Source organism: Musca vetustissima, unplaced genomic scaffold (assembly GCF_032173495.1).
Source record: "Musca vetustissima isolate MV318-11 ecotype Yass unplaced genomic scaffold, APGP_CSIRO_Mvet_v1 utg390129, whole genome shotgun sequence".
NCBI classification, from domain to species: domain Eukaryota; kingdom Metazoa; phylum Arthropoda; class Insecta; order Diptera; family Muscidae; genus Musca; species Musca vetustissima.
In genome coordinates, this window is record NW_026886725.1 from 12,463 (window position 1) to 39,282 (window position 26,820).

Consider the following 26,820-nt stretch of genomic DNA (forward strand, 5'->3'; position numbering starts at 1 on the left):
CGAACAAGATTTTCATCACAATTAATAAGTAATGAAAAATAAAAATACAGCAACAACAACAAATTAGCGTATGAAAAACGACTGCCAGATAATAAAGCAAAACGACGCTGCCGCCAACGTCAACTTCGTTATTTTGCTATTGTTGTTGTCGTTATTCCATATCGTATTTATAATAATAATTTTGGACGGCGCACAAAAATATGCAACAATTTTTTTTCGTGGAGGAATTTTATTTCGATTGAATTGAATTGATGGTTTTCACATATTTGTGTGATACAATAATTGTAAAATAATATTTGATTTTAATTTAATTCATTCGATATTTTTTTATTTTATTATTTTATTTGACAGTAATTTAATTTGATTTCTTTATTTAATTGCAGATGCTGGGCACAGCATTGCTGGGGAAGCGTACACCAAAGGTGAGTATTGAAAGGGGTCCATGAATTTTTTTTCAAAGAAATTTGTTAGAAAATTCTTTCGTTCTTCTTCAAAAAATATTATTTTTCTAATTTAATAATATTTATTTTGTTGTATTTTTCAGTCTGTTAAAAAGAAACCTTTTACAGATGTGGAATTATCAGGTAAGTTCCATCTTGATAAATTATTTTTGGGGTTTTTTAAACCAATTTAACAAAATAACCATTTGGTCTAATGAATAATTCATGGAATTTGAAGGCACAAGGTGCGAACTTAAAATTAAACTTCAAAATATAATTAATGGTAATCAACATAGGCTGATGGAGTGACCGACCGAATTTCTCTCTTGTTGAATTACGAAATACATGAAGGTGTTAGACTTTGAAAAATAACAAAAAAAGCTAAACGGAAAACCAAGGATATCCGAAATAACCCAGTGAACATTTCGAGGATGGATAAATGTATTCTAAGGCAGGGTTTTTTTTTCAAACAAAAACCAGTAAGGAAAACTCAAAAGTCGAAGGGAGCCGACTATATGACATCCTTCACCAGGCGTTGTCCTTGACCATACCTGGATCCTCATAGAAATATTCAAAGCGATCCGCCCTATATTTCCCCCATATTGTGTGGTAATGACTTACTACATAATATATGAATACTCTTGGATATACTATTAACTTCTTGGGTGTATATCCTTCAGGCAAAAATATATACGCTATAGACCCGCTAAATATTGACCAATCTTTGGCCCAATCCCCTTCTCCAACATAGTTGTGGAGGGTATAAAATTCGCGAAGTGTGGGCCATAATTGCGGCCTCTGGAGCGACCAGAAAAACCAACAAAAATTAAGTATTTGGTCCATTTCATCCCCTAAATATTAAGCGATCTTTATCAAAAACAATAGTGGTCTTTATTGACCAGAAACGGTCCTACAATTTCGTGAAAATTGGTCCATAACTGTGGCCTGTATCGTGTTTACAAAATATAATGGGCAGACGGGCGGACACACATGTCTAGATCGACTCAACTAGTCGAGATAAGACAATCGTTATACTTAAAGGTAGGTCTAGGATCAATATTTCGCGGCTTTACAAACTCTTGGGGCTGCACACAGCTATACCATTTGCCTATATACCTGTACCATTTGTATGAAATAGAGCAAAGAAATGTATGTGGAGTTATATGGAAATCTGGACCTAATTGAGCAACCATAGCGTTAAGTATGCTGCAGCACAGAGCGCTGTCCACAATTTTATCTCGTGTATATGGAACAGACGTATGCTCCTCTGTGCACCATTTACCAAAAATTATACGAAACTATATATGGGAGCTCTATCTAAATCCGATTTTCACAAAACATCGTATACATTAATATGGACCTATCTCAATACGCTGCGCCAATTTTTGTATTAATCGGACAATCCTTGGGAGTTTGGTGCACCATTTACCAAAAAATCGCTATAGGGGAGATATAGCTAAACCGATTTTCACTACACTTCGTATACATCAATGTGGACCTATTTTAATACGCTCTGCAAAATTTTGTCTCAATAGAATAAATATTAAAAGTTTGGTGCACAATTTATCTAAAATCGGACGAAACTACATATGGGAGCTATATATAAAACTGAACCAATTTTATCAAAATTTCACGTACATCAAACTGGACCTAATCTAGTACGCTTTGCAAAATCTTGTCTCAATCTGAAAAATATTGGAAGATTGGTGGACCATCTACATAAAATCGGACGAAACTATATAATCTGAACCGATTTTCACGAAACTTAACACATATCATCCTGCACTTAATTAAGTACGCTATACAAAATTTCGTGCAAATCGAAATATATATAGGGGCCATTTACATTAAATCGGACGAAAAAATATATAGGAGCTATATCTAAATCTGAACCGATTTTCACGAAACATAGCACACAACATTCCAGACTTAATTCAATACGCTGTGGCAAATTTCGTGCAAATCGAAAGATATATATTGACTTTGGTGCACCATTTAAATAAAATCTGACGAAACTATATATGTGAGCTTTATCTAAATCTGAACCGATTTTCACGAAACTTAGCGCACATCATTCCAGACTCATTTCAATACGCTGTGCCAAATTTCGTGCAAATCGAAAGATATATAGGAACTTTGGTGCACCATTTACATAAAATCGGACGAAACAATATATGGGAGCTATATCTAAATCTGAACCGATTTTCAGGAAACTTAACACATATCAATCCAGACTTAATTCAATACGCTGTGCCAAATTTCGTGCAAATCGAAAGATATATAGGAACTTTTGTGCACCATTGACTTTAAATCGGACGAAAATATATATAGGAGCTATATATAAATCTGAACCGATTTTCACGAAACATAGCACACAACATTCCAGACTTAATTCAATACGCTGTGCCAAATTTCGTGCAAATCTAAAGAGATATAGGTACTTTGGTGCACCATTTACCTTAAATCGGTCGAAAACGTATATGGGAGCTGTATCTCCTCTAGGATATACTATCTACTTCTGCGCGTTATATATACAATACAAATTTTGTAATTTTTCACACAAAAGTCTGTGTCCATTTGACCCGTTAAATATTGACCGATCTTCAATCAAGATAGGTATGCTTATTCTTTGGCCCGATCCCCTTCTCCATGTAAAAATTCGAGATGTTTGGGCCATAATTACGGCCTCTGTAGCGACCATAAAACCCGACCGAAATTAAGTTTTGTTCCATTTTATCCCCTAAATATTAACCGATCTTTACCAAAAACAATAGGGGTCTTCATTGGGCCGAACCCATCCTACATGCAAAATTTCGTGAAGATTGGTCCATAAATGTATCGTGTTTACAAAATATAATGGACAGACGGACGACTCAGCTGGTCGAGATATGACGATCCGTGTACTTAAAGGTGGGTCCAGGACCAATATTTCACAGCGGAACAAATTCTTGGGGCTGTACAAAGCTATAATATCCTGACAACATAGTTGTGTAGGGTATAAAAAATCAAAGTCTATGATTCGCCTTCGAATTTTTTGTTAATTCCCCTCCCAGACCTATCGAAATTCCCGATCGATGTTTTCCTTAGAACTAACAAAAAATGTTTTGCTGGATAAAAAAATACATTTTCACATATATTACTCGCTTATAGAATGCATGCTAAATTGTAATTCGTTTTTGTTCCCCTACGTATTCTTCTTCTTCTCCGATTTCTTATTGTTACCATTATCGATGAGAAATAATCAAACATGAAATCAAATTGTGTAACTAAGTATTAAATATAAATGCAAGGTAATTTTTAGTTTTAGTTTTTGCGATAACACAAAGGAACATCAATTATCCCATATATATATGGGAGTCTATGCACCAGGGGTGGTCTGCGTCAGTTGGTAATCCAAGATTTTGGCATGAAATAATTTTAAATAATTTCTGTAAATGTTTCTCTATAAAATTTTAACTAGGATTTTATGTGTCCCCACCTTTAATATTTTTCAATTCCAACAAGTCCCTCCCCATCTACGCCCATGGTTTAATGTGAAAACAAAAGACTTTCACTTGTTGTTTTTTTTCGTATTTTCTGAATTCGCCAACGACTGGTGGTCCCCGATGTGGGTGGGGATTATTTGTACAGAAAATGCATTCTTCTCTGGTGTTCACACAACGTCGTCATTGCATGAAAAAAAATACAAAATTCTTAAATTCATTGTTTTGTAAAAATACAACAACAGCAACAATTGAACTTGTAAATAAATCGCAAAACTTCCGCAGCCGTTGCATGTGAACATATTTTTTACATTTCGTGTTTTTTTTCGATTCAATTTTTTGTTATAATTTCTTGGGAGAAATTTGAATGCTTAGGAGTAGCTGCCGTTTTGTCTATTGTTAGAAATGTTTTTTTTGTTTCTCGATTTTTTTTTCTAATTTGCTGAGAAAGTTAAAATTAACCTGCGGTGTGTTTGTTGGCAACGAAAACATGTGTTTAGATTTTTTCTTCGTTTCAATTTTTTTATTACGTATTTTGAATAATTGCTACGTTTATTTATAATTTTATACAATTAAGAAAAAAATGTAGTTTTAAAAAAATATTTTTAAAAATTCAACCCTTATGACTGGTCTCTTAAAAAATATTTAAAAAAAGTGCCTTAAATTTTGTTGCCAATTCATGCTACGCTTTTCTGCATGGCTGCCCATAAAAGCGGCATGATCCGCATTAGCACCATGCTATGGCGGGTTGGCTGGCGGATTTGGTCAATGCATGATTTTTTTTTGCATTGCTGCTGCTAGTCATGCGAATCCAAAAGAGAAACGATGTCGCTTTTTATGATGCATTTAGTGTAGATGTTTTTGTTAATTTTTTTCAAACGCACATTTTTGCCGGACCTACATTTTTTTCTTAGTCGCTTCTAGAATGCGTTGGATTTAATGTTTCGTTTGAAAATAGTTTTTTTTTCTTTTCTAAAATTTTGGGTTTTATTTTTAGAGATGCTATTTAAAATCATATATCACATTTTTGTTGTTGCTTGCATATTCTTGCTAAAATTAATAAAAAAACTGTGATATTTTTTTTAAAATGTTTTTTACTGATAGGCATGGATTTACTTACTTAGCTGGCTTGTGACAGAACTTTCGTTCCACAAGCCGAGCTTAAACAAGATTTTCTGGCGCGTCGGTCTTTTGCGCAGTTTTTTCAATTTGAAAGACCATATTCGGCAATGTTGTCTTCCACTTGGTCGTTCCATCTTATTCGTGACCTTCCCCTTCTGCGTGAACCATCAGCTGGTTCGCTTTTATATGCCTTCTGGGCTGGGGCATCTTCATCCATTCTCACAACATGACCTAGCCAACGTAGTCGCTGCAGCTCAATACGTCTAACAATGTCGATGTCCGAGAATAGCGGGTACAACTCATGGTTCATTCGACGGCGATATGCACCATCAACGCAGATCGGCCCATAGATCTTTCGGAGAATTTTTCTCTCGAACACTCCAAGAGCTGCCTCATTTGTTTGCGCAAGTACCCATGCTTCAGATCCATACAACAGCACGGGTAGTATCAGCGTCAGTCTTTTGCGCAGTTTTTCCAATATGAAAGACCATATTCGGCAATGTTGTCTTCCACTTGATCTTTCCATCTTATTCGTGGCCTTCCCCTTCTGCGTGAACCATAAGCTGGTTCGGTTTTATATGCCTTCCGGGCTGGGGCATCTTCATCCATTCTCACAACATGACCTAGCCAACATAGTCGCTGCCGCTCAATACGTCTAACAATGTCGATGTCCTAGAATAGGTGGTACAATTCATGGTTCATCGACGGCGAAATTCACCTCCAGCGCAGATCGGCCCATAGATCTTTCGGAGAATTTTTCTCTCAAACACTCCAAGAGCTGCCTCATGTGCATGCGTAAGTACCCATGTTTCAGATCCATATAACAGCACGGGTAGTATTAGCGTCTTGTAGAGGTGGTAGCATCTGTTGGCCATCACTATCCTTCTCCGAAATTCAAAACTGATTTTTTATGGCGTTACCAAGGTATATAAAATCTTTGACTGCCTTGAAGCTGTAGTTCTCAAGTTCCACAGTTGGCCCGAGTCTACTGGACGTCTTGCGTGTTGATACCATTTACTTGGTCTTCTCTGGCAGACTCCTTCTCAATTTGTTCAAAGGTGGCTGTTACCGCTCTCAGTGTTCAACCCATTATGTCGATGTCATCGGAGTAGGCGAGTAACATGTGTTGTTTGTTGTACAGAGTGTCATTTCTGTTCACTTTTGCCTCTCGTATGACCTTTTCCAGCAGGATGTTAAAAAGGTCACACGACAAACTGTCACCTTGTCTGAATCCTCGTTCGGTATTAAAGGGCTCCGAGAGGTCCTTTCCGACTTTAACTGCTGATCTTCTGCCAGTTAAAGTTATCCTGCATAGCCGTATTAATTTTGCAGGAATACCAATCGCAGACATGGCTTTATACACCTCTGAACGGATAGGGCTGCCGAATGCGGCTTTATAGTCGACGAATAGGTGGGATGTGTCGATGTGTTTTTCGTGGGTTTTTCCAGGATTTGGCGCAGAGTGAAAATCTGGTCAGTGGTGGATTTGCTAGGTCTGAAGCCGCATCGGTATGGTCCAATAATATCATTGACCATTGGCTTCAGTCGTTCACACAGCACGCTGGATAGCACTTTATAGGCGATGGAAAGGAGACTTATTCCTCTATAGTCGACACATATCGTCTTGTCTCCTTTTTTGTGCACGGGACACAGGATGCTGAGGTTCCAATCATTGGGCATGCATTCTTCTAGCCAAATTGTACTCAGCTGGTGCATGCTCCTGACCAGCATCTGACCACCAGTCTTGAATAGTTCGGCTGGTAATCTATCGGCACCTGCTGCTTTATTGTTCAGCCGATTGATTGCTATTCTGACCTCATCTTGGCTAGGTGGTATACACTCTATACCGTCATCTATTATGGGTTCTGGAGTACCCTCTTCATCGCTACTATTTGATACCAGAAGCTTTTCAAAATGCTCCTTCCAGATCCTCAGTACGCTGTCTGTATCTGTCACCAGGTTTCCTTCTTTATCTCTACAGGAGGATGTGCCTGGACCAAAGACTTATGTTTGGTGTTTTACCCGTTGGTAGAATTTTCGGACTTTATTCTGACTCTTGTACATCTCGATTTGCTCACATTTTACTTATTCTTCTTTTTTCTAAAAATAGGTTTCCCCTTTTCTCCCGATAGTTCTCCATCGCATTACGTGTTGCTACTGTCCGCAGGGTTGCCCTATACGCGGCGTTTTTCGTATCCGTAGCATTACGACACTCCTGATCGTACCACGGATTTCTTGATGGTGGTCTTTGGTACCCAACTGTTGCTTTTGCTGCAGTTTGTAGGGAGTGGGCAATTCTCTGCTGCTGTGCTTCTATATGATTATCGGGGCAAGGGGTGCGTTGGTCAAGCAGTTGGGTAAGTTGAGCGGAGTAGGCTTCTGCTCTCTGTTGTGTTTGCAGCTTTTCGACGTCGAGTTTCCATGTTGTGTTAGATCGCACCTTTGCTGCTACATTAAGACAGGTGAGAAAATTGGCTGCCACAAGGTAATGGTCCTAATCGATATTCGCTCCTCGGATCGATCGGACGTCTAAAACACTGGACGAATGTCTTCCGTCTATCACAACATGATCAATTTGATTTCTCGTTGCGTGATCAGGAGAAATCCAGGTGGCCTTTTGTATATCGAGATGCTTGAATCTGGTGCTGCTAACTACCATGTTTTTTGCTATAGGGCATCACCTTGTCGACTACAATATATAATTTTATTTCCCTTTTTCCCCCCCACACACACACATATATATATATATGTATATTTATGTCACTATATACATATATACCAATCTTATCTTTTACTGGCATAACAACAATATTTTTTTTTTGCTTTTTACCCTATTTCTGGATGACATGCATCCAGACTTGCTGTTAAATGGTGGGATTATGGAATTGCCACAGAATTATGAGTATTTGGTTGTGGCTAATAATATTTTTTCTTTCTTTTTTTGCACGTGATTATGATTTTTGTCCGATAGATGTTTTGCTTTGGTGTGGCAGACCAAAAATTGCTATCAGCTTTGAAAACGCAAAATAAATAGAACATCAAATGCGAAGCGTAGCAAAAGTGGGTGTTGGCAGTGTGGCGGCATTAATTATTATTTCATTAACACTTGTTGTTGTTCTTTTTGTCTTTGGAATTTGATTTTTCTTTGATTTTTTTACTAGTCTGGCTTTTTTGGTTTTGAGCAGTGAAAAATATTGGATAAAATTGAATATGAATAGCGGATACACGAGTAATAAGAATTTTCTTCTTAAATATAAATTATTTAAAGAATGTGCTTCTATTTTTATTTATAATTTTTTAAATAATTTGAGACTTTTTGAATTTCGATTGCTCAGCTGAATTGGCCTTAAATCCTATTGGTGGTAATTTCCAATTCGAACGGCATATTTCCTGTGATTAATTAGATTCCACTTGTGTCATGCCAATCACAATCTCTCCACCTTCCCATCTTGTCACAGAATGCGTGTCGCTAAACCGATGAGAGTTTTTTTACTTTAATTTAATTGTTGTGAAAATATCTTATCAAAATATTTTTTTTTAATTTCCGTCTTATATTGTAGTGGCTTATCAGAAGAAATATATATATATATATATATATATATATATATTGTTTTTACCTCGTTTTTTTATCCACAAAAACCCAGGCATTTTAAGAAGTCAGGTCGGTCAGTATTTACCCTACACCACAATGAGACTGGGAGACACCAAGGAGGGCACTTTTTTAATTTTATCTGCAGATCAATTCTGAAGTATGTCTTTACGCCTATGTTTGTAACAGGCAAAAGGAAACGAGATAGACACATGGTTCCTTGTGAGAATATGCATAGAATCACTTTCTGAGTCGATTTATGCATGTCCGTCCGTCTGTCTGTCCGTCTATCTGTCCATGTTAAATTGTAAACAAAGTACAGCTCGCATTTACGATCGAAAATTGGACGAAAATTGGCATAGGTCAGTTATTTGGCCCAAAGACGAACCCTATTGAAAATGGGAAAAATCGGTTCAAATTTTGATATAGCTCACATATATATTTTGGTCCGATTTAATGTAAATGTTGCACCAAATTCCCTATATATCTTTCGATTTGCACGAAATTTGGCACAGCGTAAAGAATTAGGTCCAGAATGATGTGTGTTTAGTTTCGTGAAAATCGGTTCAGATTTAGATATAGCTCCCATATATATTTTCGTCCGATTTAAAGTAAATGGTGTACTAAAGTGCCTAAATATCTTTCAGAGGGTACTGAATTAAGCCTACAGTGATGTCTGCTAAGTTTCGTGAAAATCGGTTCAGATATAGATATAGCTCCCATATATATTTTCGTCCGATTTAATGTAAATGGTGTACCAAAGTCCCTATATATCTTTCGATTTGCACGAAATTTGGCATAGCGTACTGAATCAAGTCTAGAACGATGTGTGTAAAATTTCTTGAAAATCGGTTCAGATTTAGATATAGTTCACATATATATTTTTGTCCGATTTTATGTAAATGGTGCACAAAAGTCTCTATATATCCATCGATTTGCACGAAATTTGACATAGTGTACTGAATTGATACTAGAATGATGTGTGCAAAGTTTCGTGACAATCGGTTCACATTTAGATATAGCCCCCATATATATTTTCATCCGATTTAACGTAATTGGTGCACCAAAGACTCTATATATCTTTCGATTTGCCCTAAATTTTGCACAGCCTAATGATTTAGGTCTAGAATTATGTGTGTTAAGTTTCGTGAAAATCGGTTCAAATTTAGATATAGCTCCCATATATATTTTTATCCGATTTCAAATAATTGGTGCACCAAAATTTGCCATAGCGTACTGTATTAAGGCTAGAATGACGTGTGCTAAGTTTCGTGAAAATTGGTTCAGATTTAGATATAGCTCCCATATATATTTTCGTCCGATTTAATGTAAGTGGTGCACCACATATCTTTCGATTTGCCCGAAATTTGGCATAGCGTACTGAATTAAGTCTAGAATGATGTGTGTTGAGTTTCCTGAAAATCGGTCCAGATTTAGATATACCTCCCATATTTTCGTTCCATTTAATTTAAGTGGTGCACCAAAGTCCACATATATCTTTCGATTTGCACAACATTTGTCATGGCGTACCGAAATAAGTCTAGAATGATTTGAAATTGTGCACTAAAGACCCAAAGTTTGTCCGATTGCCACACAAATTTGTACAATGAACTGTAGTTAATATAAATTAATCTCTGGCAAGTCTCGTTGAAATCGGTTCAAATTTAGATATAGCTTATACATATATATTTTCATCCGATATTACACAAAATTGATGCAAAATTTTGCACATCGTACTGAAGTTAGTATAACCTAGAAGTTAGATGTAAATTCTGCACCAAACTCCCCAGGTGGGTCCAAATGGCACAAATTTTTGCACAATGTACTGAAGATACTATAACATAACGTGTGACAAGTTTTGTTGAAATCGGTTCAGATTTAGATATAGCTTCTACATATATAGTTTCGTCCGATTTTAAGTAAAAGGTGCACAAAAGACCCAAAGTTAGGTCATTTTCTACAAAATGTTGCACAACGTACTGAAATTAATATTGTCTAACGTTTGCAAAGTTTTGTAGGAATTGGTGAAGGGTATCATATAGTTGGCCCCGTCCGACTTAACTTCTTTCCTTACTGGTTTAAAACTATTTTTAAGATCTGAAAATAAGCTGCATGGCTTTGAACAAATATTATATTAGGACACGGCCGACCATTCGATACCTTACACAACTACCACAGAACACTATCTTTCTGCGGATTTTTATTCCGAGCCTGGGTAATATTTCGTGATAGTTGCACCCTCTTGCCCGATTAGAGGTCAACAGCACCTCTTCTATACACTGACATATTTTCCGAATATTCATAATATTCAGTACAGCTCCTCTAATTACTTGTCCAGATTCCCTTCACCGTGGGCTGTGTTGTAATGTTCGGCTTATAATTGTGGCCTATAGAGAGAATCGAAAAAAAAAACACAAAATATAAGTTTTCGGTCCACTTCATCCCAAAATTATTATCTGATCATCACCGATCAAATTATAGGCATTGTCCTTCGCCATAACTGGAACCTCATGGAAAATGTCATACCGATCAGCGCTATATTTCCGCCCTCTAGTGTGGTAATGGGTTACTAGATAATATCTTAATACATAAGCGACTGTAAATATTTACGTGTAACTCCTACACCCGAGTACATATGATAATATAATTGATATCAATTTAAAGATCAACCACTCCTCTTGGATATACTATCAGCTTCTCGGATCTATGTCCTTCAGGGGTAAATTTATGCGCCATAGAATATAAATTTTTTCATTTTTCACACAATACTAATTCTTTGACCCAATCTGGTTATCCATGTAAAATTTCGTATCGTTGGGGCCATAATTACGGTCTGTGGAGCAACCAAAAAAACCGACAAAAATTAAGTATATGGTCCATTTCATCACCTAAATATTAACTGATCTTTACCAAAAACAATAGGGGTCTTCATTGGGCCGAACCCATCCTACATGCAAAATTTCGTGAAAATTGGTCCAAAACTGTGGTCTGTATCATGTTTACAAATATAATGGACAGACGGACACACATGTCTAGATCAACTCAGCTAGTCGAGATATGACGATCGATATACTTAAAGGTGGGTCTAGGACCAATATTTCACGGTGTTACAAACTCTTGGGGCTGCACAAAGCTATAATACCCTTACAACATGGTTGTGTAGGGTATAAAAATCCCTGCTGTGGGTCCCTGTAGTTGGGTACCTTCATTCATTTTGAGCCGTATTTTTTAAATATATTTTTATGAGACTCTCAAGAGGCGATATATAGACTGGCCAAAGACAGGCTTTTTGTTGGCTGGCAGACTGGCTAAAGACAGGTTATCTATGGTCTCTAATTCGCACCGTCACGCTCAATAAACTCACTCCAGAAGTTCAGAGTTATTTCAACCTCGTTAAATACATAATGGTGTAAGGTATCCCTCCCTCGCATTAGTCATCGATTTTAGTTCGTTTAATAAAAATGATAACAATGCTTATAAAATGCCAAATAAAATAAACAAAGTGTGGCAGCATAATTCCGGCGGAATCCAGAACACCTAACTAAAAAAACTGTGATAAGTGACGAAAAAGCAAAAACAAAAAAAAAAAAAAAAAATGAAATGAAGCGGGCGATCGGAAACCACAGTCGGAATTATTACTCTGTTTCGGAATCTGCAATCATCTAAACATTTTAGGTTCTACCTAAGTGATATTTACGAACCAATTACTCTCAACTTCTCCCTATGACTCTATGTTGGAAGCTCTCTCTCTCTCCATCTCTTAGTTTTGTGTGAAAAATCAAATAACCAATTTCCTACATCAAAGTTAGTGGCCAAACAAACAAAAAAAAAAAATGGAATAAAATATTTTATCTTGTTTTCCCCGCTGGCCTTCCCCTTTACTCCACTCCACTTTACTATTTTTGTTATAATCAAAACAAAAACAAATAAAGATTATAGTATCAGAGACCAACAGCAATAACAAAAAAATAAAAAAAAACCCTTAACACAGAGATAAACCGAGCAAAGCCCCCTTCTCACCCTCCGGCGAAAACATAGGTGAGACAGTCAACCCATTCATCCAACCGACCGACCGTTCGTCCGTCTGGCCGTCCCTCCAACACAACACAATCTCAACTGAAGAAAAAAAAAATAAATGTAACGAAATTCCAGCAGTAAGGTTATCCATCCGTCAAAATAAAGCGGTATCTACGGACGGATGGTTCTTCACTTTTTTTGGCTCAGTCAACTTCAGTATTATTTAAAAAAACGTAAACGGCGGGCGAAAAAAATCTCTGAACCACAAACAAATCGATTTCCACGGCCGGAAATATTTCAACTTCAATTGTGCTTTTGTTTGTTATTTCAATTCTGCGCTCAATAATTCTTTCAAGTGTTTTTCTTTCCTCGTTACTTCCGTTCGGTCGCCCACCACATGCCATCGTTGCCAAGAAAAAAGAGAGTAATTTTTTTACCTTTCAAGAGCTTGTGATTCACTATTTAGTTTTTTTCGTTTTGATGATTGATCGCTTCGCATTGATTAGATTGGTTTTGATTTCGTTACGACCCGATTTGATTTCAAACAAAAATAAAATTATAGTATTTGGCAAAGTGAAGTGCTAAGTGTCGATGAGCATTTAAAAAATACATTCAATTACAACTACAAAAAAGAAAAAAAAAAATTATAAATAAATAAAAATAATTTTCATCGTCGTTGCCGTGTTTTGATTGATACGAAAATCGTGTTTTGCCACTTCTGATCGGCGTGTAGCTCGGGCCATCTTCTTGTCGAGTTTTATTAATTAATTAACACCAGTTGCTGTTTTGTTGACCAACTAGCCAGCCAGCCTATCAACCAGCGTGTTGTTTTTGTATTGACAACAAATATGAGCAATGATGATATTTGTAAGTACACGCACACTCTTTAGTAGTAGTTTTAAGATTTTTATAATTTCGATTTCAATTTCAAATGAGCGAGAAAATAAAATTAAAAATGTCTCAACATTTGGAGGCTGGCTCTGTAAACTGTAGGGCTACAGGCAGAATCTATGGGCTGGTAACAGGTGGGATCTGTAGGCTAGTGAAAACTTGAGATCTATACGCTAGCTGAAGGGTCGATAAAGGCAGTAGGCTGGCTGAAGGCAGTCTCTATAGCCTGGCTGAAGGCAGTCTCTATAGCCTGGCTGAAGGCAGTCTCTTCTATAGGCTGACTGAAGGCAGTCCCTTCTATAGGCTGGCTGAAGGCAGTCTCGTCTATAGGCTGGCTGAAGGCAGTTTCTATAGACTGACTGAAGGCTGTCTCTATAGATTGGCTGAAGGCTGTCTCTATAGACTGGCTGAAGGCAGTCTGTATAGACTGGCTGAAGGCAGTCTCTATAGACTGGCTGAAGGCAGTCTCTATAGACTGGCTGAAGGCAGTCTCTATAGACTGGCTGAAGGCAGTCTCTATAGACTGGCTGAAGGCAGTCTCTATAGACTGGCTGAAGGCAGTCTCTATAGACTGGCTGAAGGCAGTCTCTATAGACTGGCTGAAGGCAGTCTCTATAGACTGGCTGAAGGCAGTCTCTATAGACTGGCTGAAGGCAGTCTCTATAGACTGGCTGAAGGCAGTCTCTATAGACTGGCTGAAGGCAGTCTCTATAGACTGGCTGAAGGCAGTCTCTATAGACTGGCTGAAGGCAGTCTCTATAGACTGGCTGAAGGCAGTCTCTATAGACTGGCTGAAGGCAGTCTCTATAGACTGGCTGAAGGCAGTCTCTATAGACTGGCTGAAGGCAGTCTCTATAGACTGGCTGAAGGCAGTCTCTATAGACTGGCTGAAGGCAGTCTCTATAGACTGGCTGAAGGCAGTCTCTTCTATAGGCTGGCTGAAGGCAGTCTCTTCTATAGGCTGGCTGAAGGCAGTCTCTTCTATAGGCTGGCTGAAGGCAGTCTCTTCTATAGGCTGGCTGAAGGCAGTCTCTTCTATAGGCTGGCTGAAGGCAGTCTCTTCTATAGGCTGGCTGAAGGCAGTCTCTTCTATAGGCTGGCTGAAGGCAGTCTCTTCTATAGGCTGGCTGAAGGCAGTCTCTTCTATAGGCTGGCTGAAGGCAGTCTCTTCTATAGGCTGGCTGAAGGCAGTCTCTTCTATAGGCTGGCTGAAGGCAGTCTCTATAGACTGGCTGAAGGCAGTCTCTTCTATAGGCTGGCTGAAGGCAGTCTCTTCTATAGGCTGGCTGAAGGCAGTCTCTTCTATAGGCTGGCTGAAGGCAGTCTCTTCTATAGGCTGGCTGAAGGCAGTCTCTTCTATAGGCTGGCTGAAGGCAGTCTCTTCTATAGGCTGGCTGAAGGCAGTCTCTTCTATAGGCTGGCTGAAGGCAGTCTCTTCTATAGGCTGGCTGAAGGCAGTCTCTTCTATAGGCTGGCTGAAGGCAGTCTCTTCTATAGGCTGGCTGAAGGCAGTCTCTTCTATAGGCTGGCTGAAGGCAGTCTCTATAGACTGGCTGAAGGCAGTCTCTATAGACTGGCTGAAGGCAGTCTCTATAGACTGGCTCTATAGACTTGTCAACCAATCCTCTTGGATATACTATCAACTACTCGGATCTATGTCCTTCAGGCGTAAATCTATACGCTATGGAATACAAATTTTGTCATTTTTCACGCAAAAGTCTGGGTCTTCATCAGAACAGGTATGCTCATTCATAGGCGCGATAACCTTCTTCGTGTAAAAATTCGCTATGTTTGCACAATAATTGCGGACTCTGGAGCGACCAGAAAAACCGACAAAAATTAAGTATTTGGTCCATTTCGTCCCCTAAATATTAACCGATCTTTCTTAAATATAATAGGGGTCTTTATTGGCCAGAACCCATCTTCGTGAAGATTGGTCCATAACTGTGGCCTGTATCGTGTTTATTACAAATTGTAATGGACGGACGGACGGACGGACAGACACAAATGTCTAGATCGACTCAGCTAGCCAAGATATGACAATCGGTATACTTAAAGTTGGGTCTAGGACCAATATTTCGCGGCGTTACAAACTCTTGGGGATGTAGAAAGCTATAATACCCTGACAACATAGTTGTGTAGGGTATAAAAATTTCACGCCTATGGTTATTGTTAAAAATATTTTTTTTTAATATCTCCTCTTCTTCTCTCCCTCATTGTTTCTCTCTCTCTCACTCTTTCTTACCAATCCCTAAAAAAACAGCTTTTCATGAAAAATCATAAACCCAAATCTTATCTGGAGCTGTTATATCTCTCATGGTTTCCCCGTGATTTGTTTGTGACAGAGTATTACGACATTTTTGACATAGAACGTCAATCTGGCCAAACACTCCCTCTATAAACAGAGAAAGAAATGGGTATATCCAAAAAATTAAAAAGAAGGGGTTGTCAAAATATAATCACATTTTTTTGTTGATACTGATATGGATGTACCAGAGTAACTGGATCATATAGATAACGTCTACTAAATAATTATGTCTGGTCGTAAATATACCACACACATACACAGACACCCTCATACAAAGAGATTATTTTGTATAATCTTCTTTATTCATATGACTATGAATTTAATTAAAAAAAGAAATTACGAAATGGGACGGCAGATTTATTACAGCATTACTCATAGGGGACCAAAAAATATAATAGCTGGTCTAGGTGACTGTGCAATACATATGAAAATGGTAGAAAAGATATGGATGTTTCCAGATGCCATTTAGAAGGAAATCGGCACTTAGCATATCTTTACATATTTATGAGAATTCTCAAGATTTCATCTAGAATCCAATGAAGGAGCAACCTTCTCTGTTTAAAAGGTAACTTGAGAAGGTTTTCAGAGAGCCCGAAGAAAGTCATTACTGAGCTCTTCTATGTTCAGAAACCATTTAAAACGGCTTGAAAGTAATGTAAGCATTCTCTAGGGGGTGCTATTTAAATTTCAGAAATTTGTGAAAAATATTTCTTAAGAAAAATTAAAAATATTTCTTTCCCCTTTTTTCGCCTCACACCTGCACTGGCCTCAGCTTTCTTTCGCTTGTGATTTCCATTTAAATATTTAAATTCTATTTTACTACCTCATAAATTTCGCCGACATCCTCCCTCCCTCCCGCTTAACTTGTTGTAATTTAATATTGAACATTGGTAATATCCTGGCCTAAGTATCCTTTGACACCACATTGACATTATTTCTTATTTGCCGGCGGTGTACGTGTGTAATGGGAAAATAAGCCATGTTGCTACAGCTCCAGCTTCTTCTGATGATGATGGTGTTGGCGTATTGAGACTGTTGTTATCTCATGAAGGTCATAAAATATTACGAAATGAAGTCACGTGCCCATCGTGCCATACTTTAAGTGCTGCTTGGCTTTGTGTATAGACATAGACCGGCTGATGGTTGCCATGGCCAGGGATCAATGCTAGCAACCATATATTACACAGAAAAAAAATCCAAAATATGTTTAAATCAGTGAGCGGAGCAGTATAGTCGGACGGAGCCGACCCTACACAACTAATACGGAACTCTAACTTTCTGCGGATGTTTATTCTGAACCTGGGCAATTTTTCGTGATATTTGCACTCTTTTGCCCGATTAGAGGTAAACAGCACATCTTCCTTACACTGACATATTTTCCTAATATCACTAATATTCAGTACAACCCTTCAAATTATTTATACAGATTTCCTTCACCGTGGGTTGTGTTGCGATGTTCGCCTTTCAATTGTGGCCCATAGATTGACTCGAAAATAAAACACAACCAGCAAGGAAAGTAGTAAAGTCGGACGGGCCGACTATATGATACCCTTCACCACTTTGGGTATATTCAACAGATGAATCCTAACAGGCGTCGCATTTTTAAAGGAACAGTAAAATGAAATTGGATCCATAAACATGTCATTCTGCAACCGATACCAAATTTTTCATTTGGTCATGTATAGAAGCTATATCTAAATTTGAACCGATTTCAGGAATCTTAACACACACCAATTCATTAGACCTAATTCATTACGCTGTGCCAAATTTTGTGCAAACCGAAAGATATAAGAGGTTTTGGTGCACCATTTACGTTTAATCGGACGAAAATACATATGGGAGCTATATCTAAATTTGAAGCGATTTTCAGGAAACTTAACACACATCATTATAGACCCAACTCATTACGCTGTGCCATCTTTCGTGCAAATCGAAAGATATATAGGGACTTTGGTGCACCATTTACATTAAATTGGACGAAAATATATATAGGAGCTATATCTAAATCTGAACCGATTTTCAGGAAACTTAACACACATCATTCTAGACCTAACTCATTACGCTGTGCCAAATTTCGTGCAAATCGAAAAATATATAGGCACTTTGGTGTACCATTTTCATTAAATCGGACGAAAATATATATGGGAGCTATATCTAAATCTGAACCGATTTCCAGGAAACTTAACACACATCATTCTAGACCTAATTCATTACGCTGTGCCAAATTTCGTGCAAATCGAAAAATATATAGGCACTGTGGTGTACCATTTTCATAAAATCGGACGAAAATATATATGGGAGCTATATCTAAATCTGAACCGATTTCCAGGAAACTTAACACACATCATTCTAGACCTAATTCATTACGCTGTGCCAAAATTCGCATACATTGAAAGATATATATGGATTTACATTAAATCGGACGAACATATATATGGGAGCTATATCTAAATCTGGACCGATTTTTACGAAACTTGGCAGACATCACTCTAGTCTCAATTCAATACGTTATGCCAACTGTCGTTCAAATCGAAAGATATATACTTTGGGACTTTGGTGCACCATTTACATTAAATCGGACGAAAATATATATGGGAGCTATATCTAAATCAGAACCGATTTTTCACAATTTCAATAGGGTTCGTCCTTGGGCCAAATAAGTGACCAATGCCAAATTTCATCTAAATCGGATCATAAATGCGACCTGTACTTTGTTCACAAAAATACATGGACGGACGGACATGCTTAAGTCGACTCAGAAAGTCATATGCACAAAGACATAACACCCTGTACCACAGTGTGGTGAAGGGTATAAAAATTATGTTTTCGGCCCACTTCATCCCAAAATTATTATATGATCATCATCGAAAATTATAGGCGTTGTCCTTGTCTATAACTAGAACCTCATGGAACAATTCAAATCGTTTAGCGCTTTATTTCTGCCCTCCAGTGTGGTAATGGGTTACTAAATATTATCTGAATACGCAAGCACATGCAAATATTTAGGTATAACTTCCACATCCGAGAACATACGATAATATAATTGGTATCGTATCATCGTTTGGAGTAAATATTTTCGCCATAGAATATAAAATTTGTAATTTTTCACACAAAAGTCAGGGTCCATTTGTCCCACTAAATATTGACTAATCTTTATCAAAACAGGCATGCTTAATCTTTGGCTCGATCCCCTTCTCCATGTAAAAATTCGCGATGTGTGGGTCATAATTGCGGCCTCTGGAGCGATCAGAAAATCAGACAAAAATAAAGTTTTTGGTCCATTTCATCCCCTAAATATTAACCAATCTTTACGAGAAACAATAGGGGTCTTCATAAGCCAGAACCCATCCTACATGCAAAATTTCGTGAAGATTGCTCCTGTATCGTGTTTACAAATTATAATGGACAGACGGACGGACACACATGTCTAGATCGACTCAGCTAGTCGAGATATGACGATCGATATACTTAAAGGTGGGTATAGGACCAATATTTCGCGGCGTTACAAACTCTTGAGCCTGCACAAAGCTATAATACCCTGACAACATAGTTGTGTAGGGTATAAAAATCCATGCCATGTTTGGAATGTTAAAAGTCCTTAAAAAATATTTTCAGTGTATTCCTTCTCATCCGAATATTCGTATTGTTGTTAGCTATTAGAACGTGTGTTTTGTTCTCAGTTAGTGACTACATTTTAATGATTCTTGTTAACATTTTCCTAAAAATTTTGAAAAATAAATGAAAAATATAAAACATGGAAATAAATTTATTAAAAATAATTTAAAAATTTAATAGAGAAATTTAACCCCGAAGGACCTCCACAGGACAAGAAAAATCCCTTCATTTCATTTTATTTTATTTTGTTTTTGTTCTGCACACCACTTGCTGATTCTCCAAGTAGCTCCAATGACATCGACTTGATTGGGGGGATATGTAAAATAAATCTTAAATAACTGAAATTTATTACTTTGTCTGCCGGGCTGGCTCAACTGTTGTCATACCGTATCTATCCACCATGAACGCAGCACGCACAGTTAATAAACAATTAATTATCAAGATGCAACAAAAAATGAGGAATTTTGGGTGTATTGTAATTTTAACTTGATTTATGGCAACAGTTGCACAGTGGGAATTTTTATTTTAAAATATATTTTTTCAAATAACACAAATAAATGTGATTTAAAAAAAAAGCTTCACATTTGGGTGGATTCTTAAAAAATAAATTTTCCAAAGACCAGAATAATGTATAGAATTTATAAAAAATTCTAAGCCTAGAGAGATTCTTTTTTAATGACCACCAGTAAACTCCGATTTTTATAGTATTTTTTTCAGATACCAGTAGTAAGCGTTGGATTTTCTTAAACAATATTATTCATTATTGGGTTTAAAAAAATTAATTTTCAAAAACCTCTAGTCCCTCCACTGTGAACATGTTGTGTTATGCCTTTTGAAAGATAAAATTTCACTCCCTTATAGCCAACGCACAAACTAAATTTAAAACAATAACCAACCACCATTTGTGTGCGTGTATGTATCGGTGTCTCTCTCTGTGGTGCCAAAATAATAAACTGTAAACTGTGTTGGCGACAACATTAACTGTCATAATTGTTAACATAAGCCTTATTAATGAGCTGACAAGACAACAACAACAAGAAGCAACCACAAAAATTCATTGTCACAATATAATTGTGGTTGGCTTGGCAGATTAATTACCCAGTTTTGTTTGGGAATTTGAAACCCTTTAATTTTTAGGAGGCAATATCCTAACTTCGTAACCTTATTCTAATTTACTTCTAGACTCTAGAAACGCTTAAGGCTAGTATTGAAAAAAAATATATATTAAAAAATCCAGGCCTAAGGCTTGTCGTTAAAAAAAATATTTTAAAAAATCCAGGCCTAAGGCTAGTCTTCAAAAAATATTAAAAAAACCACGCCTATGTCTGGACCTGGAAAAAATATTTAAAAACAAATTGTTAATATAAGCCTGATTAATGGGCTGACAAGACGACAACAACAAGAAGCAACCAACAAAATTCCGTGTTGCAATATAATTGCGGGTGGCTTGGTAGATTAATTAGCCAGTTTTGTTTGGGAATTTGAAACCCTTTAATTATACCCTTCACCACACTGTGGTACAGGGTATTATGCCTTTGTGCATATGTTTGCAACAGGGGATAGGAAACGAGATAGACACATGGTTCCTTTTGAGAACATGTATAGAATCACTTTCTGAGTCGATTTATGCATGGCCGTCCGTCCGTCCGTCTGTTGAGGTTAAATTGTAAACAAATTGCAGGTCGCATTTATCATCCGATTTGGATGAAATTTCACACAGCTCGTTTATTAATCCGATTGAAATTGGAAAAAATCGGTTCAGATTTAGATATAGCACCAATAAATATTTTCGTCCGATTTAAGGTAAATGGTGCACCAAAGTCCCTATATATAAATTTCGATATGCACGAAATTTGGCATAGCGTACTGAATTAGGCCTCGAAAGACGTATGTGAAGTTTCGTGAAAATCGGTTCAGATTTAGATATAGCTCATATATATATTTTCGTCCGATTTAAGCTGAATTGTACACCAAAGCGCCTAAATATCTTTCGATTTGCACGAGATTTAGGTATAGCTCCCATATATATATTTTCGTCCGATTTATGGTAAATGGTGCACCAAAGTCCCTATATATCTTTCGATTTGCACGAAATTTGGCACCGCGTACTGAATTGGATCTGAAGTCATGTCTGTCAAGTTTCGTGGAAGTCGGTTCAGATTTTTTTAGATGTAGCTCCCATATATTTATTCGTCCGATTTAAGGTAAATGATGAGCCAAATACCCAAAATATATTTCGATATGCACGAAATTTGGTATAGCGTACTGAATTAGTCTAGAATGATGATTGGTAAGTTTCGTGGAAAGCGGTTCAGATTTAGATATAGCTCCCATATATATTTTCGTCCGATTTTTAGATAAATGGTGCACCAAACTCCTCCGATTGACATGAAAATTTGAATTGAGACTAGAATGATTGCGGTTTTTTGTGTAAGGGTATCATATAGTCGGCCCAGTCCGACTTTACTTCTTTCCTTACTGGTTTTTAGTAGGCAATGTCCGACTGCATAAGGTTATTCTAATTTACTTCTAGACTCTAGAAACGTTTAAGACTAGTCTTAAGAAATACTTTAAAAAATCCACGCCTAAGGCAAGTCTTGGTAAAAATATTTTAAAAAATCCTGAAAATTTTAAAAAATCCTGAAAAATAAAAAATTTTGAAAAATTATATAATTAAAAAAATATATATTAGATTTTTTAATTATATATTTTTTTTTTTTGATTTTTTAAAAAATCTTTTTATTTTTTTAATGTATATTTTTTAATTTAATTTTTTTTAATTATTATATATATGATGATTTGTTTAATTTTTTTTTATTTTGCGTTTTCCTCCCTCTTCTTTAGTTGAAAATTATTATATAAGAATATTTGATATGCAAATTGAATTTTCATTAGGTCGTGTTTGTTGTGCGTATTTTTTTTTGCCATTACGTGTGCTGTGCAAATAAGTGCCCTGTGGCGAATGCATAATTTTTTCTTGTTTCGCATAACAACAAACCACGTTACTCATACGCCACGAGGGGTGGTGGTGTTGTCAAACACAAAGCTTAGACATGCCAAACAATTTCATTGTAAAATTGTCTGCTTTCGTCGGCCAACATGAAAAGGTTTAATTATTGTAAAGTCATGAGCTCTCTCTCTCACTCTCTCTTTTATTTCTCCATCACACCACTGACCATAACAGAGAACAGAGAAATCATGGCGCCGGCTCATATACAACCAAAGCTTACTCACTCATTTATTTCGCACTCTCTCTCTCAACCACGACATGTTCTAATTGGAAACATGTGCTTTTCAAAAAAGGTTTTTTTATTTGGTTCTACTTTGGTTAGTTGTTGAATGTGAGCCACACATCAAACGAGAATTGAAATAAAATGCGTTTGCCTTCCTCCTTCCCCTCTCTTTTAGTTGAGTTGAGTTTTTTTCTTATTAGGGTTAAAAGGTCATTTCCAATTGCACAACATGTGGCAAACATGTTTGGCAAATAATTAACGGTAGATAGAGAGAGAGAGGGCGAGAGAGGTGTGTGTAAGTTGGTCATGTGTTTATTTGTGTGTTGTTGTTATTATTTGTTTGTTGGTTTGATTGGAATATTCGTCTGTTGTTGTGTGTGTTTTTTTTCTTGCTCAGACAAGGTCATTGGAAATTGTTTCGTAAACATTCGAAAAAGGGGGCTTGTTTTTTGTTTGTTGCCATGTTTTTTTTTGTTATTGTTTCCTTTAAAGAATCTGTAGCAATCACCAGCACTTTTCAAAGGGAGAGAGAGAGTGGTAAAGGGAGATGGAGAGCAAAAACTATTACAAACTAATTACAAAACCGAAACCATGAAATCGTACAAGTCTATTTAGTTTAGTTGTTGCATTCAACAACATAAGGTCATCGTTTTGAAGGAAATAATGTAGCTTTTGCTGTTGTTGTATTTTTTTTCTTAATGACAAATTGAAATGGTGCAATGGGCTGTTGAATTGAATTATTTATAAAGAAGTTAATTGGAAGGAATTTGTTAAACAATATTTTTTTAATAATGGTATTACAGAGTGAATTCAAAAAAAAAAAAAAACAAAATATTCAAAATATTTTTTTTTAGCACAAGGCCTGGATTTATTAAAAAAATATTTTATCATGAATCTGCATAAGGAGTGGATTAAAGAGAATAGTTTTTCTCACCAAGCGTGGATGTATTGAAAATATTTTTTATGTGTCCACACAAGGCGTGGATTAAAACCAGTGAGCGGAACAGTATAGTCGGACGGGGCCGATCATATGATACCCTACGCAACTACCACTGAATTCTAAATTTCTGCGCATTTTTATTCGGAGCCTGGGCAATATTTCGTGATATTTACATCCCATTGTCCGATTAGAGGTCAACAGAACCTCTTCCTTACACTGACAAATTTTCCGAATATTACTAATATTCAGTACAAGTCTTGTAATTACTTGTCCAGATTCTCTTTACCGTGGGTTATGTTGTGATGTTGGGCTTTCAATTGTGTCCTATAGATCGGCTAAAAAAACACACACACTCACACAAATTAAGTTTTCGGTCCACTTCATCCCAAAATTATTATCTGATCATCAACGGAAATTATAGGCGTTGCCCTTGACCATCGGTCGCTGCCCTGTGTGGATGTGTTGTGTGGACTGTTGGGAGGCTGTGTTGTTTGGTGTGTGTGTTGTGCGGAATGCCCGTGAGGGTATCCCGCATCATGGATTGAAACTAGTAGGGTCACCATTCCCGAACTTTGTAGGCTTGTGGAATGATCGTTGGGTGAGGATGGAGACGGTGTGGGAATTAACATCGAGAGGTATTTGTGTTTGCATCTGTTTTCATCCTCTCTTAATGGTCATTCCATTACGGAGAGCCTGCAGTTATCAGTTCAAATGGTAGTAGTTTCGGCTACGGAAACGTGCAGGGGGACCATTCACGACTATCAGGCTTGTGGAGCAATTGTTGGGAGGGGTGAGATGCTTGGTGGCTATAATTATCGTGAGATATTGGTGGCCACTTTTGCATTGTACCTTTCAGCGATTGTTTCATTGTAGAGAGCCTGCGCGTTAGACCTAATGGTAGTAGCTTCGGCTATGAAGCTGGGCAGAGGCTGTGAGTGACCAGTCTCGAACTGTTTGGGCTTCTACTGGTAATAGCTTCGGCTATAAACCTGAGCGGCCCTAGGTCTGCGGATCTAGCCTGGCAGTTGGTGTTGACCCTTCAGAGAGCAACGTGCTGGAGGTGATTTATACCCAAATCGCGGGCAGAGCTGTGGCTCGGTGTGGAGTTGCATTACAACCGGGTGCCTGACACATAGAAAGGCAGGAGTTTTAGATGGGCTCCGCTCCTCATCCAAGGAGGTGATCGCGTTCAAATACGTGTGATCGATTGGTACCTGCATATCGGTGTGGTCAACCACTCCTCTTGGATATACTATCATCTTATCGGGTCTATGTCCTTCAGGGGCATATATATACAAATTTTGTAATTTTTCACACAACAGTCAGGACCCATGTAACCCGCTAAATATTGACCAATCTTTATCCAAACAGGTATGGTAATTCTTTAGCCTTGGATATACTATCAATTTATCGAGTCTATGTCCTTCAGGGGCATGTAAATATACACCATAGACTACAAATTTTGTAATTTTTCACACAAAAGTCAGGGCACATTTGACCCGCAAAATATTGACCAATCTTTATCAAAACAGGCATGCTTTTGCGATGTTCGGGTCAAATTTGCGGTCTCTGGAGTAACCAGAAAAACGGGGAAAAATTAAGTATTTGGTCCATTTCATCTCCTAAATATTAACCGATCATTACCAAAAACAATATGGGTCTTCATTGGACAGAACCCATCTTACATGGAAAATTTCGTGAAGTTTGGTCCATAACTGTGGCCTGTATCGTGTTTACAAATTATAATGTACAGACGGACGGACGGACACACATGTCTAGGTCGAGATATGACGATCGGTATACTTGAAGGTGCATCTAGGACCAATATTTCGCGGTCTTACAAACTTTGCTGCACAAAGTTATAATACCTCACAACATAGTTGTGTAAGGTATAAATAACGCCTTGAAAAAAAATTTTAAAAATTTTGTCCTTGAAAAAAAAATATTTTTTAAAAAATTAACGCCTTGAAAAAAATATTTTGTAAAAAATTAAAGCATTGAAAAAAATATTTTGTAAAAAATTAAAGCCTTGAAAAAATATTTTTTAAAAAATCCACGCCCTGAAAAAAATATTTTTTAAAAAATCGACGCCCTGAAAAAATATTTCTTAAGAAATCCAGGCTTTAAAAAATATATTTAAAAAAATACGCACCTTAAAAAGACTATTTTTTAGCAAATCCACGCCTTTAAAAAAATATATTTTCAAATATCCACCTTTTAAATTTAAAGATGAATTTTTAAAAGATGACCTTTTGAAAAAATCCACCCCTTGACCTTGAAAAAGAACTTTATAAAATCCACGCCTTGACCTTGAAAAAAAACTTTTTAAAAAAATCCTTAAACATATACTTTTTTAGTTAATAGTCTCTTAAAAAATATTTTTTTAGAAAATACACGCCAAAGAAAAGTAATTATTTCTATGATTCCATAGAAGAGTTATCGCCTTAATTTTTTTAATCCAAGCCTTTGTGGGAATTTGAATTTTTTTAATCCACTCTTGTGCTGATTTTTTAATTTTACTTTTTAAAAATTATTTTTTTTTTTCATATTACATTTTTGTGCCAGAAAAGCCATGGGTGTTATGTAAAGTGTTTAACACCATTGTTTGTTGTTGTTCTTGTTATTGTTTTGCAAACAACTTGTCTGCTCTCAACCTCCACTAGACTAGATTTTCAACAGCTACTGTTGCTGGTGCTGCTGCTTCTGGTTCTGCTGCTGTAGTAACCGAAAACAAATCGAACAACTCACACAACCCAACCAAAATCAATCACGTGTAGCAGCGAATTCTTCATATTTTGCTTTGTTCTTCATATTCTTTACAAGTTTCGTATTTGATGAAAACAATAACAAAACATCAGAGTTGTTCTTTCACTCTGTCTTTCCAGCCTGCACAACAAACACTGAGTGGGATTTGAGAGAAGACTATGTGTGTGAGAGAGAGAGAATAGGAATTTGAGGTTATTAGAAAAACTAACTGAGAGTGTTGTGCATGCGAGATACAGTCAGAGGCATCATTATTATTATGGAAGGCACATTTTCCCAAATTTATTTATTTTTATAGTAAAGAATATAACCTCCAAAACCATCCAGATCGGATTTATATCCATTTCCCAATTATTTAAAAAAAATCTCCCTTAATACTAGAATGGCGCACCTTTTCTTTCAATTATCAAGGAAATCACA

General features: G+C 36.9%; 1 protein-coding gene across 1 annotated transcript in view; it reads left to right on the plus strand.

Moving 5' to 3' along the window:
• Positions 1-363: 363 nt before the first annotated feature.
• The window catches only part of LOC133334210 (calcium-binding protein E63-1-like), a gene marked incomplete at its 3' end in the record, with an annotated part of 66,658 nt that continues 40,201 nt past the window's right edge, over positions 364-26,820 (plus strand). Inside the window, exons 1-2 of the mRNA XM_061542503.1 lie at positions 364-422; positions 545-584. Coding sequence (XP_061398487.1) covers positions 384-422; positions 545-584 — 79 coding nt within the window. The remainder of the gene's footprint in view (positions 423-544; positions 585-26,820) is intronic.